At 40.8% G+C, this 12,849-nt stretch overlaps 1 protein-coding gene across 1 annotated transcript; it reads left to right on the forward strand.

The window, feature by feature from the left end:
• Positions 1-2,555: 2,555 nt before the first annotated feature.
• THE1 (protein kinase family protein) lies at positions 2,556-6,145 on the forward strand. Its single transcript, XM_077387155.1, has one exon. The coding sequence runs from the start codon at positions 3,170-3,172 to the stop codon at positions 5,696-5,698; it is 2,529 nt and encodes an 842-aa protein (XP_077243270.1). The 5' UTR covers positions 2,556-3,169; the 3' UTR covers positions 5,699-6,145.
• The last annotated feature ends 6,704 nt before the right edge of the window (positions 6,146-12,849 follow it).

Here is a 12,849-nt window from a genome sequence, read left to right on the forward strand (position 1 = left end):
GTGTGAATGGATAAACCAGTGCATCCAAAGTCCTTCTTTTTCCATTCTCGTTAATGGTTCCCCGACCGGATTTTTCAAATCCTCAAATGGTCTGAGACAGGGAGACCCTCTTTCCCCTCTTTTATTTTGTATCTGTATGGAAATCTTCTCCTGCATCCTCCGAGAAGCTGCAATCCAGGGGAAATTAGCCTCCCCATTTAAAACCAACTCCTCCCAAATTAACCATGTATTTTTTGCAGATGATATTCTTATTTTTTCAGAACCAAGTGAAGCTGCTGCTAGAGGCATTCAGGAGTGCATCCGCCATTTCAATCTCTGCTCTGGGCTAGAGATAAATGCAAACAAAAGCGAGTTGTTCCTCTCTGTTAGTGCATCTCACATGAGGCCTGCAATTTTGAGAATCCTGCAATTCCAGGAAGGATCATTGCCAATCAAATATCTGGGCCTCCCCCTAACCTCCACCAGATTATCCATTACTGATTGTCTCCCTCTCATTGGAAAAATAGAGTGCCGAATCGCTTCTTGGTCGAACAAAATGCTTTCCAAAGCTGGCAGATTAGAGCTCACTAGAACTGTTCTGAATTCATTTCAGCTGTACTGGTCCTCCTCCTTCCGTCTCCCCGCTGGAGCTCTGAATAAAATTGATCAGATCCTTAGAAATTTCATCTGGTCAGGAGACCCCCAGAAAAGATCCTTTCACCCCATATCGTGGGATACTGTTTGTACTCCAAAACAAGAAGGAGGTCTGGGTCTTCGCAAATTAAAGGACATAAACCGGGCCTGTCAGATAAAGCTCCTATGGAACATTATAAATGACAGGAAATCTTTATGGTCCGAGTGGTTCAAGGCAAAATACTTGAGAAATAAGAATTTCTGGACTTCAAAAATGCCTTCCAACCCTTCCTGGGGAGCCCGCTGCATTTTTCACGCAAGAGAAGAAGCAAAGCCTCACATCTGCAGAATTGTTGCCGATGGTAAAGGGATTGATTTTTGGAAAGAACCTTGGCACCCCGATGGCTTACTGAGCAATCTCTATCCCGAAGGCAGTACCCTCAATTCCGTCCCTCTAAATTCATCTTTAGAGAGGCTGCTCCTGGGAGATTCTTGGGACCAATACCCTGAAAGCACTATGCAAACCATTCAGAATATCCTGTCCAAAGCTTTGATCATTCCTGAGGGCAAAAACCAGGTGATTTGGAAGCCCTCTCCTGATGGAGATTTTACTCTCAAAAGCTCCTGGAATTCCATTCGTACCCATAGCCAAAAAATTCCTTGGTTCTCATCTGTTTGGTTCAGCGGCCATGTCCCAAAGTTCAGTTTTGTTACCTGGCAAGCCCTCCATCAAAGACTAAGCACAAGAGATCGGCTTATCTTCCTTGGAACCAGCAGAGACACTCGGTGCCCCCTCTGTCACTCTGAAAGGGAAACTACTGATCACCTCTTCTTCAACTGTTCTTTCTCATCCTGGGTGTGGAGAACTATCCTACGGCGTTTCTCCTACCGTCGTGCTCCTCATAGTCAGCTTAAAAATGAAGAATTGTGGATTCGAGAAACCTTTAAAGGGAAATCTCGAATGTCAATTGCCATCAGAATTGCGTTTGGGGCCACCATTTATCACATATGGAAAGAGAGGAACAGAAGAATCTTTGAAAACCAGAGCATCCACAAGCAAAATATCCTCTCGGAAATCCTTTCCTCTATAAAACTGAAAATCCTTTATCTGCGCCTTGAAGACCCCCCTAATGCAAGATCGATTAAATTTGCAGAGCTATTTGGATTTCCAATATTTACTAGATCTCCTCCTGTCCGCACATGTTCCTGGAAACCTCCTGATGGAGACATTCTTAAACTGAATACGGACGCTTCCTTAGCTGAAGATAAAGCCTCCATCGGAGGCATCATTCGCGACAAGGATCATATCATCAAGGGAGCTTTCTCCTTGGATTCTCCCCCTCATTCCATAAACGAATTGGAGATTGAATCCATATCGAAAGGAATCAAGTTGGCAATCAGCAAAGGAACGGATCGGCTATGGATCGAATCGGATTCTTTGCAGGCAGTGAGCATCATCAAAGGGGTGCTTAAATGCCCATGGCGGCAAATTGCAAAAGTTCACCAGACCCTCCGAGACCTCAACTCCCTGAACTACTGGCATATCTCTCATATCTGGAGGGAAGCCAATGGCGCTGCGGATTTCCTCTCTAAGACATCTTGCCCAATTAAGGGAGAATGTATCTCTGTTTTGGATCTCCCTCGGGAGCTGCTTCGTATTGTGGCTTCTGATTCTTCGGGAGTCCCCTATGTAAGGATGTAACCTTCTTTTTTATTAATAAATCCGGTGGGGGTCTTGCCTAACCCCAGCTTACCCATCAAAAAAAAAAAAAAAACAAATGACGGACAAGTAACGCCGTCTATTTTTCCGTGAGACAAAATTTCCGTATGTCAACGCCGTTAGGAAGTGTAATTTACGTTCCCGAAACCGCGTAAAGGTTTGGTCAGTGGGACCCAAGCCAGCAAACAACCATTTTCTCACCGTCACTAAAACTAGTAGTAGTAAATAGGAATGAAAAAGCTCAGTTACAGAACTCTCATGGCAGTTTCTATTATTTATTAAAGAATAACTAGAAAATCTGCCAAGAATAGCTGCACCAATAGAGGATATTTAAATGCTCTTTTTTTCTTTTTCTCGGTGTGGGCTCCCTGCTCTTCTGTAAAATGACAGCCTAATCTGGAGCTGGAAAGAGCTGTTTGAGTAAAGAAAAGCTTCAAATGGGAGCTTTCATACTAATATTTGGTCATGATCTTTAGTGGGCACTTCTCTGATTGGATCCCATTCTCTCTAAAGCCATCCAACTGGGTCGAATTTTCTCAGAGAGGTAAGGGCTTCTGAAAAGAAAAATCTCTTCTTTGATTGCCATTTATCTGGACATTTTTGTGGGTGCCCAAGATTCTAGAGGGTTTTCCCTGTTATCTGTATTGCTGGCTATGGGGACTTGAAATTGGTATATAGATCTGGGAATTTAGGGTTTTCAGACTCTTCATTAATTACTTTTAGAATCTTTGTGTAGAGAGGTTGGGTTTTTTCGTTGGGTTTGAGCATTTTGGGAGTTTTGTGAATTGGGCAGTTTTTTTTTTCTTTCTAGGGTGTGGGTTTGAAGAGAGGGTGAAAATGAGGTTGGGGAAGTGGGTTTCTTTGGTTTTTGCTGTTCTTTTCTGTGGCTTCATGGTTAATGGCTCTGTTGCTGCATTTATCCCTGTTGATAATTACTTGATTGCATGTGGGTCTTCACAAAATGTCTCTGTTCAAGATCAGGTTTTTGTTCCTGATTCATATCAGTCTTCTTTTCTATTAGAAAGTGAGGAAGAGAGTTTTGTTGCTGCAGCTAATTCTTCTCTCCCATCTCCAATCTATCACTCCCTTCGAGGTTTCACCTCATCGTTTTCGTACAAATTCGATATTCATCAAACTGGCCGCCATTGGGTCCGCCTCTATTTCCACCCCCTTCCCAACTCTGGCCACGACCTAAATTCCGCTTCGATCACAGTACTCGCGAACGAGTTTGTTCTCCTCAATAACTTCACCTTCAAGAACCAACAAAGTTCATATCTGTTCAAAGAGTATATGATCAATGTGACATCGGATTCGCTGACCCTCAATTTCATTCCTTTAAACAATTCAGTTACTTTTGTCAATGGTATCGAAGTTATTTCCATCCCAGATGATTTGATTGCTGACCAGGCATCGATGGTATCGCCTTCTGCTCCTTTCAATGGCCTCTCTAACTTGGCCCTTGAAACCGTGTATCGAGTGAATGTGGGAGGACCTTTGCTTACTCCTCAAAATGACACACTAGGGAGAACTTGGGAAAATGATAGGAAATACCTCCATGTTAATAGTTCCGCCGTGATTGTGTCTGTAGTTCCAGGGACGATACAATATCCTGTTAGTGTGACCCCCGAAACGGCACCTAACTGGGTTTATGCAACCGCAGAGGCGATGGGAAATGCAAATGTGCCGAATTTGAACTTCAATATTACATGGGTCTTCCCTGTTGATCCGAGTTTCCGTTATTTCATCCGTCTACACTTCTGTGATATTGTCAGCAAGGCTCTAAATGATCTCGTTTTCAATGTCTATATCAATTCTGATATTGCTCTTGGAAGTTTGGATCTCTCCTCTAGAACTGGATTCTTGGCAATGCCATATTACAAGGATTTCGTTTCCAATTCCTCGACTGGTTCGAACAACTTGTCTGTTAGTGTTGGCCCAGATATGATGGCCGACATTACTAACGCAATTTTGAATGGGCTGGAGATCATGAAGATAAGCAACGGTGCAGGAAGCTTGGATGGGCCATATTCTGTCACTGATCTTCTTCCCAATCTGCATTCAAAGAAGAGCAAGTTTGGAATTATTATTGGGTCCGCTGTGGGAATTTCGGCTGCTGTGTTATTGATAGCTATATGTTACTGCTGTTTTGTTACTCGTAGATCAAAGGGCCCTCGCCAAGCTCATCCGTGGCTACCATTGCCCTTGTATGGAAACTCTCACACCATTACCAAAGTTTCTACTACCTCTCAAAAGAGTGGAACTGCAAGCTGTGTCTCCTTGGTCTCTTCGAATCTTGGACGGATCTTCACATTTCAAGAGATATCCGATTCAACAAACAAGTTTGATGAGACCTTACTTCTTGGGGTAGGCGGGTTTGGTAAGGTTTATAAGGGGACACTAGAAGATGGCACTAAGGTGGCGGTCAAGAGAGGGAACCCGAGATCTGAGCAAGGCCTTGCTGAATTCCATACTGAGATTGAGATGTTATCCAAGCTCCGCCATCGCCATCTGGTCTCTCTTATTGGCTACTGTGACGAGCGATCAGAGATGATTCTGGTTTACGAGTACATGGCCAATGGGCCTCTGAGGAGCCATCTTTATGGAACGGACCTTCCACCACTATCATGGAAGCAGAGGCTTGAAATTTGCATTGGAGCTGCGAGGGGATTGCATTATCTACACACGGGTGTGGCTCAAAGCATAATCCATCGAGACGTGAAGACCACCAACATTCTCTTGGATGAGAACTTTGATGCTAAGGTTGCAGATTTTGGTCTCTCAAAGACAGGTCCTTCATTGGATCAAACCCATGTAAGTACCGCCGTTAAAGGTAGTTTTGGCTACCTTGACCCTGAGTACTTCAGAAGGCAACAACTGACTGAAAAATCAGATGTGTACTCCTTTGGGGTGGTTCTTATGGAAGTCCTCTGCACACGACCTGCTCTCAATCCTGTCCTCCCAAGAGAGCAAGTCAATATAGCGGAATGGGCAATGAGCTGGCAGAAAAAAGGCATGTTAGATCAGATCATGGATTCAGCTTTGGTGGGGAAGGTAAATCCGGCATCTCTCAAGAAGTTTGGTGAAACTGCTGAGAAATGTCTTGCAGAACAAGGAGTTGACAGGCCCTCGATAGGAGATGTTTTGTGGAATCTCGAGTACGCTTTCGAGCTCCAGGAGACATCTGCACTTACCGACCCAGATGAGAACAGCACAAATCATATTGGCGGTATCCCATTAACTCCGCTCGAACCATTTGATAACAGTGTGAGTATGATCAACGGGGTGAACTCTGGTACCGATGATGATGCTGAGGACGCCACTACCAGTGCAGTCTTCTCACAGCTGGTGAATCCTCGAGGAAGGTGAGAAAGTACCGAACCAGAGTTGACATCTTGCACAAGAATGGGTTTACCTTGATTGAATCACAGAAGGGAACATCGGCAATTTTCACTTGAAAGGGTGAAGGTCTTTTCACTTTCCGTTTCATCTATTTTCGCTTTGATTCTTTGATGATATACATTGGAGCATGTGGTTTGGTTTGTAATATAATTTATCATTCTCAACAGAGGATCCATCGAAAACTGTGTCAAAGTTGCACCCGGATGGATCTCTCTGTTTGTTATGTTTTGAACTAAGCCGAGTTCAATCTCCATATTGGTCTTCATGCTTACTAGATTAGGGTTATATTAGTTCTTAAATTCACAGAATCTTCTATCTTAAGATGTTAAGAAAAATAAAGAACAGATGATCGCTGTTGCAACAATTTCTTGTGGGATTACATGTTGCTATATATATTATTATACTTCCCTCTCTCATGTATTGGATTCTGATTTGGGTGTATTTTGGGTTCTAATCTATCTTAAGTTTGAGTTCCTTAAGGGCAATCGAGAAGAGAAGAGAATGTAAAATGCTTCTTCTACATATTGGTTGTAATCATTTCTCGAGTTTTATAGTACCCTTTTGTCGTAGATGTTTGAAACAAATAAAGAACAGCGCATTATCTTTCTTGCGGCAGTTTTTGGTTAGAAGCACAATGATATAATTTCTCTACCAAATGGTTCTGTGTACAACAGTGAGATGGCAGGTTCGATCTAAGCTTACTTAAAAAAGAGAAATGGTTATACTATCTGTATTATGCTTCATTCTCTTTAATTTGTCTCTGTTTTGGGGATCAGCTGACTTGCGAGCGTTGATTTCCTTGAGCAAGAGTATGAAAAATGCATCTGTTGGTTATGAATTACTGTAAAATATTTCTTAAATTTATAGAATCATCTATAGATTAGATGAAAGAAGCAATGCCAAATTTAAGCTAATGAACATAGGAGGGCCTAGGGCTTGCTGCTTGCTGGTGCAGAACCTACCACTGCGCAAATGAAGGAACAAACAGATTGTGACCTGTGTGACAACAATTTCTCACCTGAATTTCAATACCGATTCTGAGTTTTCATCTCATTAGAACCTAACCACCTAGAATCCAAGCCTTAGATTTCCTTAAGGGCTATATGGGGAGAGGTTCCTTTGTATACGTTATTATTTTTTTGTATAATAGTTAGTATTATCTCTTTGTATAATACTTCAGTTTCTCATATTATCGGTTCTAGTTCTTGTTTATTTGGTTTTGCAATGATCAAAACTGATAACCATAAAACCCAGATAGAGTTCCGATCAATTTTAGTTTTCGCCATGATGGTTCTTATAACGGTGTGGTGTATGGGACTTATGAGTTTCATGCCCTGTTAAGAATGACATGAGGGGTTGAGCTTCTATCTCAATTGGTAAAGACTATGTTCTTCAACCCTGGGGTCGGAGGTTCAATCTCCTTGGTCGTTTTCCTTGATGGATTCGTAAACCACCTCCATGTAGGTAGTGTGCAGTTTCAATTACACAAAGCTATCAAAGTTGCTCATCCATCACACAACAAGGGGCAAAAGGCAAAAGGCTAGAGGATAGAGTTGAAGATTGTGTTCTGCATTTCAGATTAGAGCTGAAGATTGGTTTCTGCATTTCAGATCGTGAGCAGGTTTCAGTTATGCAGGTACGTCAAAATGTTTTCTATATCATGTATATATTGGTTGTAAGATCAACTCTCTTGAATCAGTTTAATCAAAAACATATTTTGAATTTAGTTTCTGTAACAGTTCTTGCTCTAATTTTTCTTCTTACCTCGTTTGAACTTAAAAAGTTGTTATTACTTGAATTTCACAAAGGGATATGTTCAACTACATTAAAAGTTAGAATAAATCAGAATGCAAGAATAAAACTGTAAAAAAAACCCCCATTTCCAGCAGATACAATTTTATCACTCTATGAATAACTTTAAATACATGAATCTTATAGTCAAAACAAACATAAAACTGGAATTTTATTCTTCAGCTTACATAGGGCATGACAGTACAAGGTTCCTTTTCTCAGCAAACACCTTATACTTATTCTTCAATTTAACAGCTTGGGTTATATGGTATCTCTAACATTCACTTTTTGCGATCACAACGAGATCTTTAAAATTAATTTCTTGCAAATATTCCTTAGCCATTGCCAGGCCTGCTGGTACAATTCAATGTGCCAGAATCCATCTCCACTGACCTCTCGTAGGCCAAAGCCTCAGCAGGAGAGAATATCCAAGAGCTGCAGTCTGGGGAGAGGAGCGATGAAATTCTGTATTTGTTCTCTCCACCAATTACTGGCATCACCACCCCTGTCTTTGCTGAATTCTCAAAATCTGGCCTGTAAGTTCAGCCCAGAACACCTTCTGGGGATAGGCCAAAGAATCTCAACTGCACTTTGCAAAACAGTCATCTTATGGTATGTGGTAGTTGTGGATCCTGTCATCTTGCTCGGTCACCAGTACCACTTTTACAGAAATCTATGCAGTTTCTGCTAAGGTAACGGTGAAAGTATTTCTGAAACAGGCAGCTCCTAGGCCATCACAGTTTGGTTTGCAACCTACAAGAAAATCAACTTTTGTAGCTGAAATGATCTAAGCTGCGTCCACTCGCCCTATGACTAAAGCAAGGAGGGGAGGGGCTCCTCCCCTCTCACGTAAGAGAACACTTCGAGACTTTTTCTAGACAGGGGCCTTCAGTGAAGGGCGTCGTATTTTTTCTAAGGCCACGTTTGGATACCTCATGTTTTTGTATTTGGATTTGAGTTTGAGTTTTGGATACAGAATACATCAATCATCTTCATGCCCATGTTGAGAGAGAGAGAGAGAGAGAGAGAGAGAGAGAGAGAGAGAGAGAGAGAAGTCTAGCTGCAGCAAGGTCGAGGAGCAGCGAGAGTGAAGGTAATTGCCACAAATATTGATTTCCAAATAATGTCTTGCAGAACAGATTTGAAAATCGATTTTTTTTCCACTGTTGTAGCTGATTTAGAAATCTAAGGATCTGATCCCATTCCAAGCAAATGTGAGAAATCCAAACCTAAATCTTGTGGGTATCCAAACGTGGCCTAATTGAATTCCTTGTTTCTGTTTTAAACAATTCTAATGGGCGAAGAAATGTACTAAAAATTGGATCAAATCACAGGTGTTCTTGGAGATAAAAAGAAAATTATGGAAATTGTAATATGTTATTTTTATCAGAATGGATTTATGTTCTCAACAAGATTGTCCTCCCAATCGTTTCTTCATATATGCTAAGGATCCAGTGTTACGTGCAACTTAGGGATAAGTTTGGTTGGTGCTTCTTTTTTAGGAAATTCAAAAAGATTGAATAAATATTGTTACTAGGATAAGCTATGCACGTAATCTTAGTTTCCTATTTTGTAGGTTTTATTCCTACTTTGTTGGTCGTAGGGAGAGTCTAAGATAGATTGTAATTGACGTCTTTTGGCTAAATGAATGAAGAACGTTATTCCAGAAGGTGTGTTTCTGCGCAGAGAGGAGGACTGACCCTTCCCTCGAAGTGGGTCAAAAGGCTGATCTTCTCTTTAAGAAGATCACAACTGTTGCGAACCAATTCAGGTTCGTAACAATTGGTATCAAAGCAGCACGATCTGGGCCATGGAGAAGAAAATCAAAGGACCAATGGATCAGTGGAATGAGACAATAAGAGAGATCAAAAGGCACCTAGCTTCCATGAATGCCAAGTTCAACAAGATGGCAATCTCACTTGGTGTGAAGACAGAAGAGCACCTATGTTTGAAGAAGTTGAATGGAGATTTCAATGAGAGGATCGTCGAGAAGGCTTGTGTGATGAAAAAGAAAAGAATAATTAGAAAAATGAGAGAAAAGAAAAGACGAAGAAGACACAAAAGAAAGGTCATCGCCAAAGAGTCTACCGTTCCTCTTCCTCTCAATCTGTCCAACGCAATTGAACAAATTCTCACCCACAATCATCAGTGCGTCAACGTCCCAATCATTCCAAAAAAATACAGCGACGGAGCTTTGATGAACAACACGGTCGGGTTAGTTTAAAAATGGAGCTGCCTCAACCCTTGATGACGTCATACAGAATGGTGACCAATCGTAAGACGAAAAGGAGGGAGAAATAAAGAAAGAACAAATAAAAGAGAAACAAGAAGGATTTTGAAAAAGTCATGTGCAAGAAGATTTCCTTTTTCACCCAATGGCTTAATCTCCAACCTTGAGCACAAAGTTGATTTCGAGAGGGGTGGAATGTTACGTGCAATTGGGGGATAAGTTTGGTTGTTGCTAGTTTTTACGAAATTCAAAAAGATTGAATAAATATTGTTACTAGGACTATGCACGTAACCTTAGTTTCCTATTTTGTAGGTTTTATTCCTACTTTGTTGGTCGTTGGGAGTCATTATAAGATAGATTGTAATTGACGTCTTTTGGCTAAATGAATGAAGAACGTTATTCCAAAAGGTGTGTTTTTGTGCACATAGGAGGACTGACCCTTCCCTCGAAGTGGGTCAAAAGGCCGATCTTCCCTTTAAGAAGATCACAACCGTTGCGAACCGATTCGGTTCCCAATTCAGGTTCGTAACATCTAGAAAATACATCAAATCAATCTGTTGCGATTGGTGTCTTGTTTCCAAGCAAATAGAGACTTCCTCGTGGTTCCTTCATTTGAATAGAAACAAAGATGAGATAGTCTTGGAAGGTTTGGAATACGGTAGGATTTCTCGTGTTTTCTAATTAGACTAGGAGAAAGAGAGTAGTGTTAGGTTGGCATATAAGGTTATTGTTAAAAACTTAGTGTGCTGAGCAAGATCTTTCAAGGGAGGGAGGGAGAGAGAGAGAGAGTTATATATTTCATCCAGAACTAAATTGAAATATGTGTGGCATCCAAAACATTCACCCGAAGGAAAGAATTCAATCTTAAACACAATTTCATGTTGTCTTCTGCGAATCCAAAACAGAATCAATCAGTGCTATAATGAACTGAAATAAACTCTGTACTCAATCAATCATCAAGTTTCTTGAGTTAGATTTGGATAGTCAATGGAAAACCAGAAGAAAACAATGAAAATTGTTAAAAAAAGAAAAAAGAAAAAAGAAGTATATAGAATCAAGAGTACTGAAAGGGAAAAGAAATGTCAACAGAATGGGTTGAAACCAAGATTGTTGGTACATACATTTTGAAGACCAAATGCTAATCTAAGTTATTTATCTTCAAGTGCTGGAGGCAGGGGTGTGCATAGTTTGTTTAAATTTACTAAATCAACCCCTACTGTAAGCATAATTAAAAAAAATTAACGCCCTGTAGTCAGCGAGTTGGTCCTTGAATGACGAATTCAATGGCATAACCCAAGATCAAAATGAGGCCAAAAGACAACTGATAAAAGGGTACTGATATCCTTCACTTTCTATTTACAGTCTGAGATTTTATATGGTGTAAGGCCTTACAACAATAAGGCCTTTGTTCCGCCCTTAATATTTGATCCAACAGCAGCTCACTTTTGAGCTTTTTGAGGAGCTGCTGTTGGATCAAATGTCAAGGGTGGTACTTCCACCGTTACACCATACAGTTTCTCAGTCTGAGATTTTATATGTGGGTTTTAAAGCTTTGGATCTATTCAACTCGGAACATGGTTTTCGTGAGCTTTCTAGTATTTAAATGTAGTCGGAGCTTTGGGGATTGTAATTGGTTTGAAAACATAGCTGTTGAATAAGTTAGGGTATATCAAAGAAGAGGAATGCTAGACTCACAGGAGCCCTAAATACATAACAAGCATAAGGAACAAGTAACTCTCACCGACCCACCGACCCATTAAACTGCTTGCACGTCTCCATTCACTAACGTGACTAACTCAAGCCAATCCCGCTAACATTCAAACATCCTAATATGCATACTAACTGCTAACATGCAAAGTAATGCCACGTTTCAAATACAACCACTCCTCTTACATGCAAAACTGACCCACTGACACAACCACTTAACACATCCTACTAACTGACTCACCCCATCACCCACTGCAATGACACGTCACCCACAACCTATTTCCAAAATGAGCGTATTTACGTATCATTATCATTCTGCAGGTTAGAATCACTTCTTATTCCTGAAGTGCTTCTAAAATTAAAATCATGTTCACAGTTTTTTGCGAGGGCGCCCTTCAATTTAGCATTCACCAGATTGAAATGCATGAGTTTTTTCAAGTAAGGGTCGTGGTATTCGTCATGCTCAGAGTATGAAACCAGCTGTACTCAGGAAGGGCGGCGTGCCCACCTCTCTCCTTCAACTCCATCCACTAGATGAGCCAACTTCTTCCTCTGCTCTTTCTTCCTGTTTTTTAGCCACTCTAGAGAGTTTTTCCTCTTCAACTCCATCCGCCAGATGAGCCAACTTGATAAACTAATATTGTTGAAATCATGTTTCCAAGATAGAGTGGCCCACATTTAAGCAACCTAATCAATTCGGGGTGAACACGGTCTTATCAAAAGGGTTTTGGCCTACTTTAGGGGAATGATGTTTCCCGCCTCTGATGGATAAATTCCCCCTTTAACGTTATTCGTGAAGTTATTAAGGCAAAGAAAAACGTTAAATGGGGTGAATTTATCCTCAAGCAGTGAATCATTTGTTGACTTTTTTATGCAAAAGTCTTTTTGTAATTCAATCTTACAAAGGGATGCTTTTAGTCTTTTACATTGGCTTTACTTTTTGTTTTAGGGCTTCTCACTCAAAGTTAAAGCTTCCCTCAAAAAAGACTAAAGCCATGAGAAAACTTTAGTCCCAAATGGAAAGTGTGAGAGGGTGAGAGTGGCCATATATATACTTTCACTCTCTTAGTCTTGTGAATGAGAAAGAGGTCATGGGAATCCTACGCGCACGGATCACCCACTTGGGTCCGGTGGGCTTTTGGTATTACCACACACGCGCGCCGCCGCGCGTGGGCCCAAAGCCTTTTTATTTTATTTCTTTTCTTTTTCTTTAATCATTATTTAATACGTTTTACCGTTTGAGATTCCTTAAATCATGGTTTTGTGACCGTTAAGTGATCTAACGATTTCATGCCTCAACTCGATAAGTGATCTAACGATTTGTTCTTCCTTTACAGTTTATTATTGCAGAAAATTGTTACTGTTGAAATCTGCTTTTGAAGTTACCAGA

Source organism: Tasmannia lanceolata, unplaced genomic scaffold, assembly GCF_043159265.1.
Source record: "Tasmannia lanceolata isolate RefF3 unplaced genomic scaffold, GAP_Taslan_0.1 ptg000008l, whole genome shotgun sequence".
NCBI lineage: Eukaryota > Viridiplantae > Streptophyta > Magnoliopsida > Canellales > Winteraceae > Tasmannia > Tasmannia lanceolata.

Excerpts from the sequence above, each read along its gene's own strand:
- THE1 (XM_077387155.1), top strand. The coding sequence starts at position 3,170 with ATGAGGTTGGGGAAGTGGGTTTCTTTGGTTTTTGCTGTTCTTTTCTGT.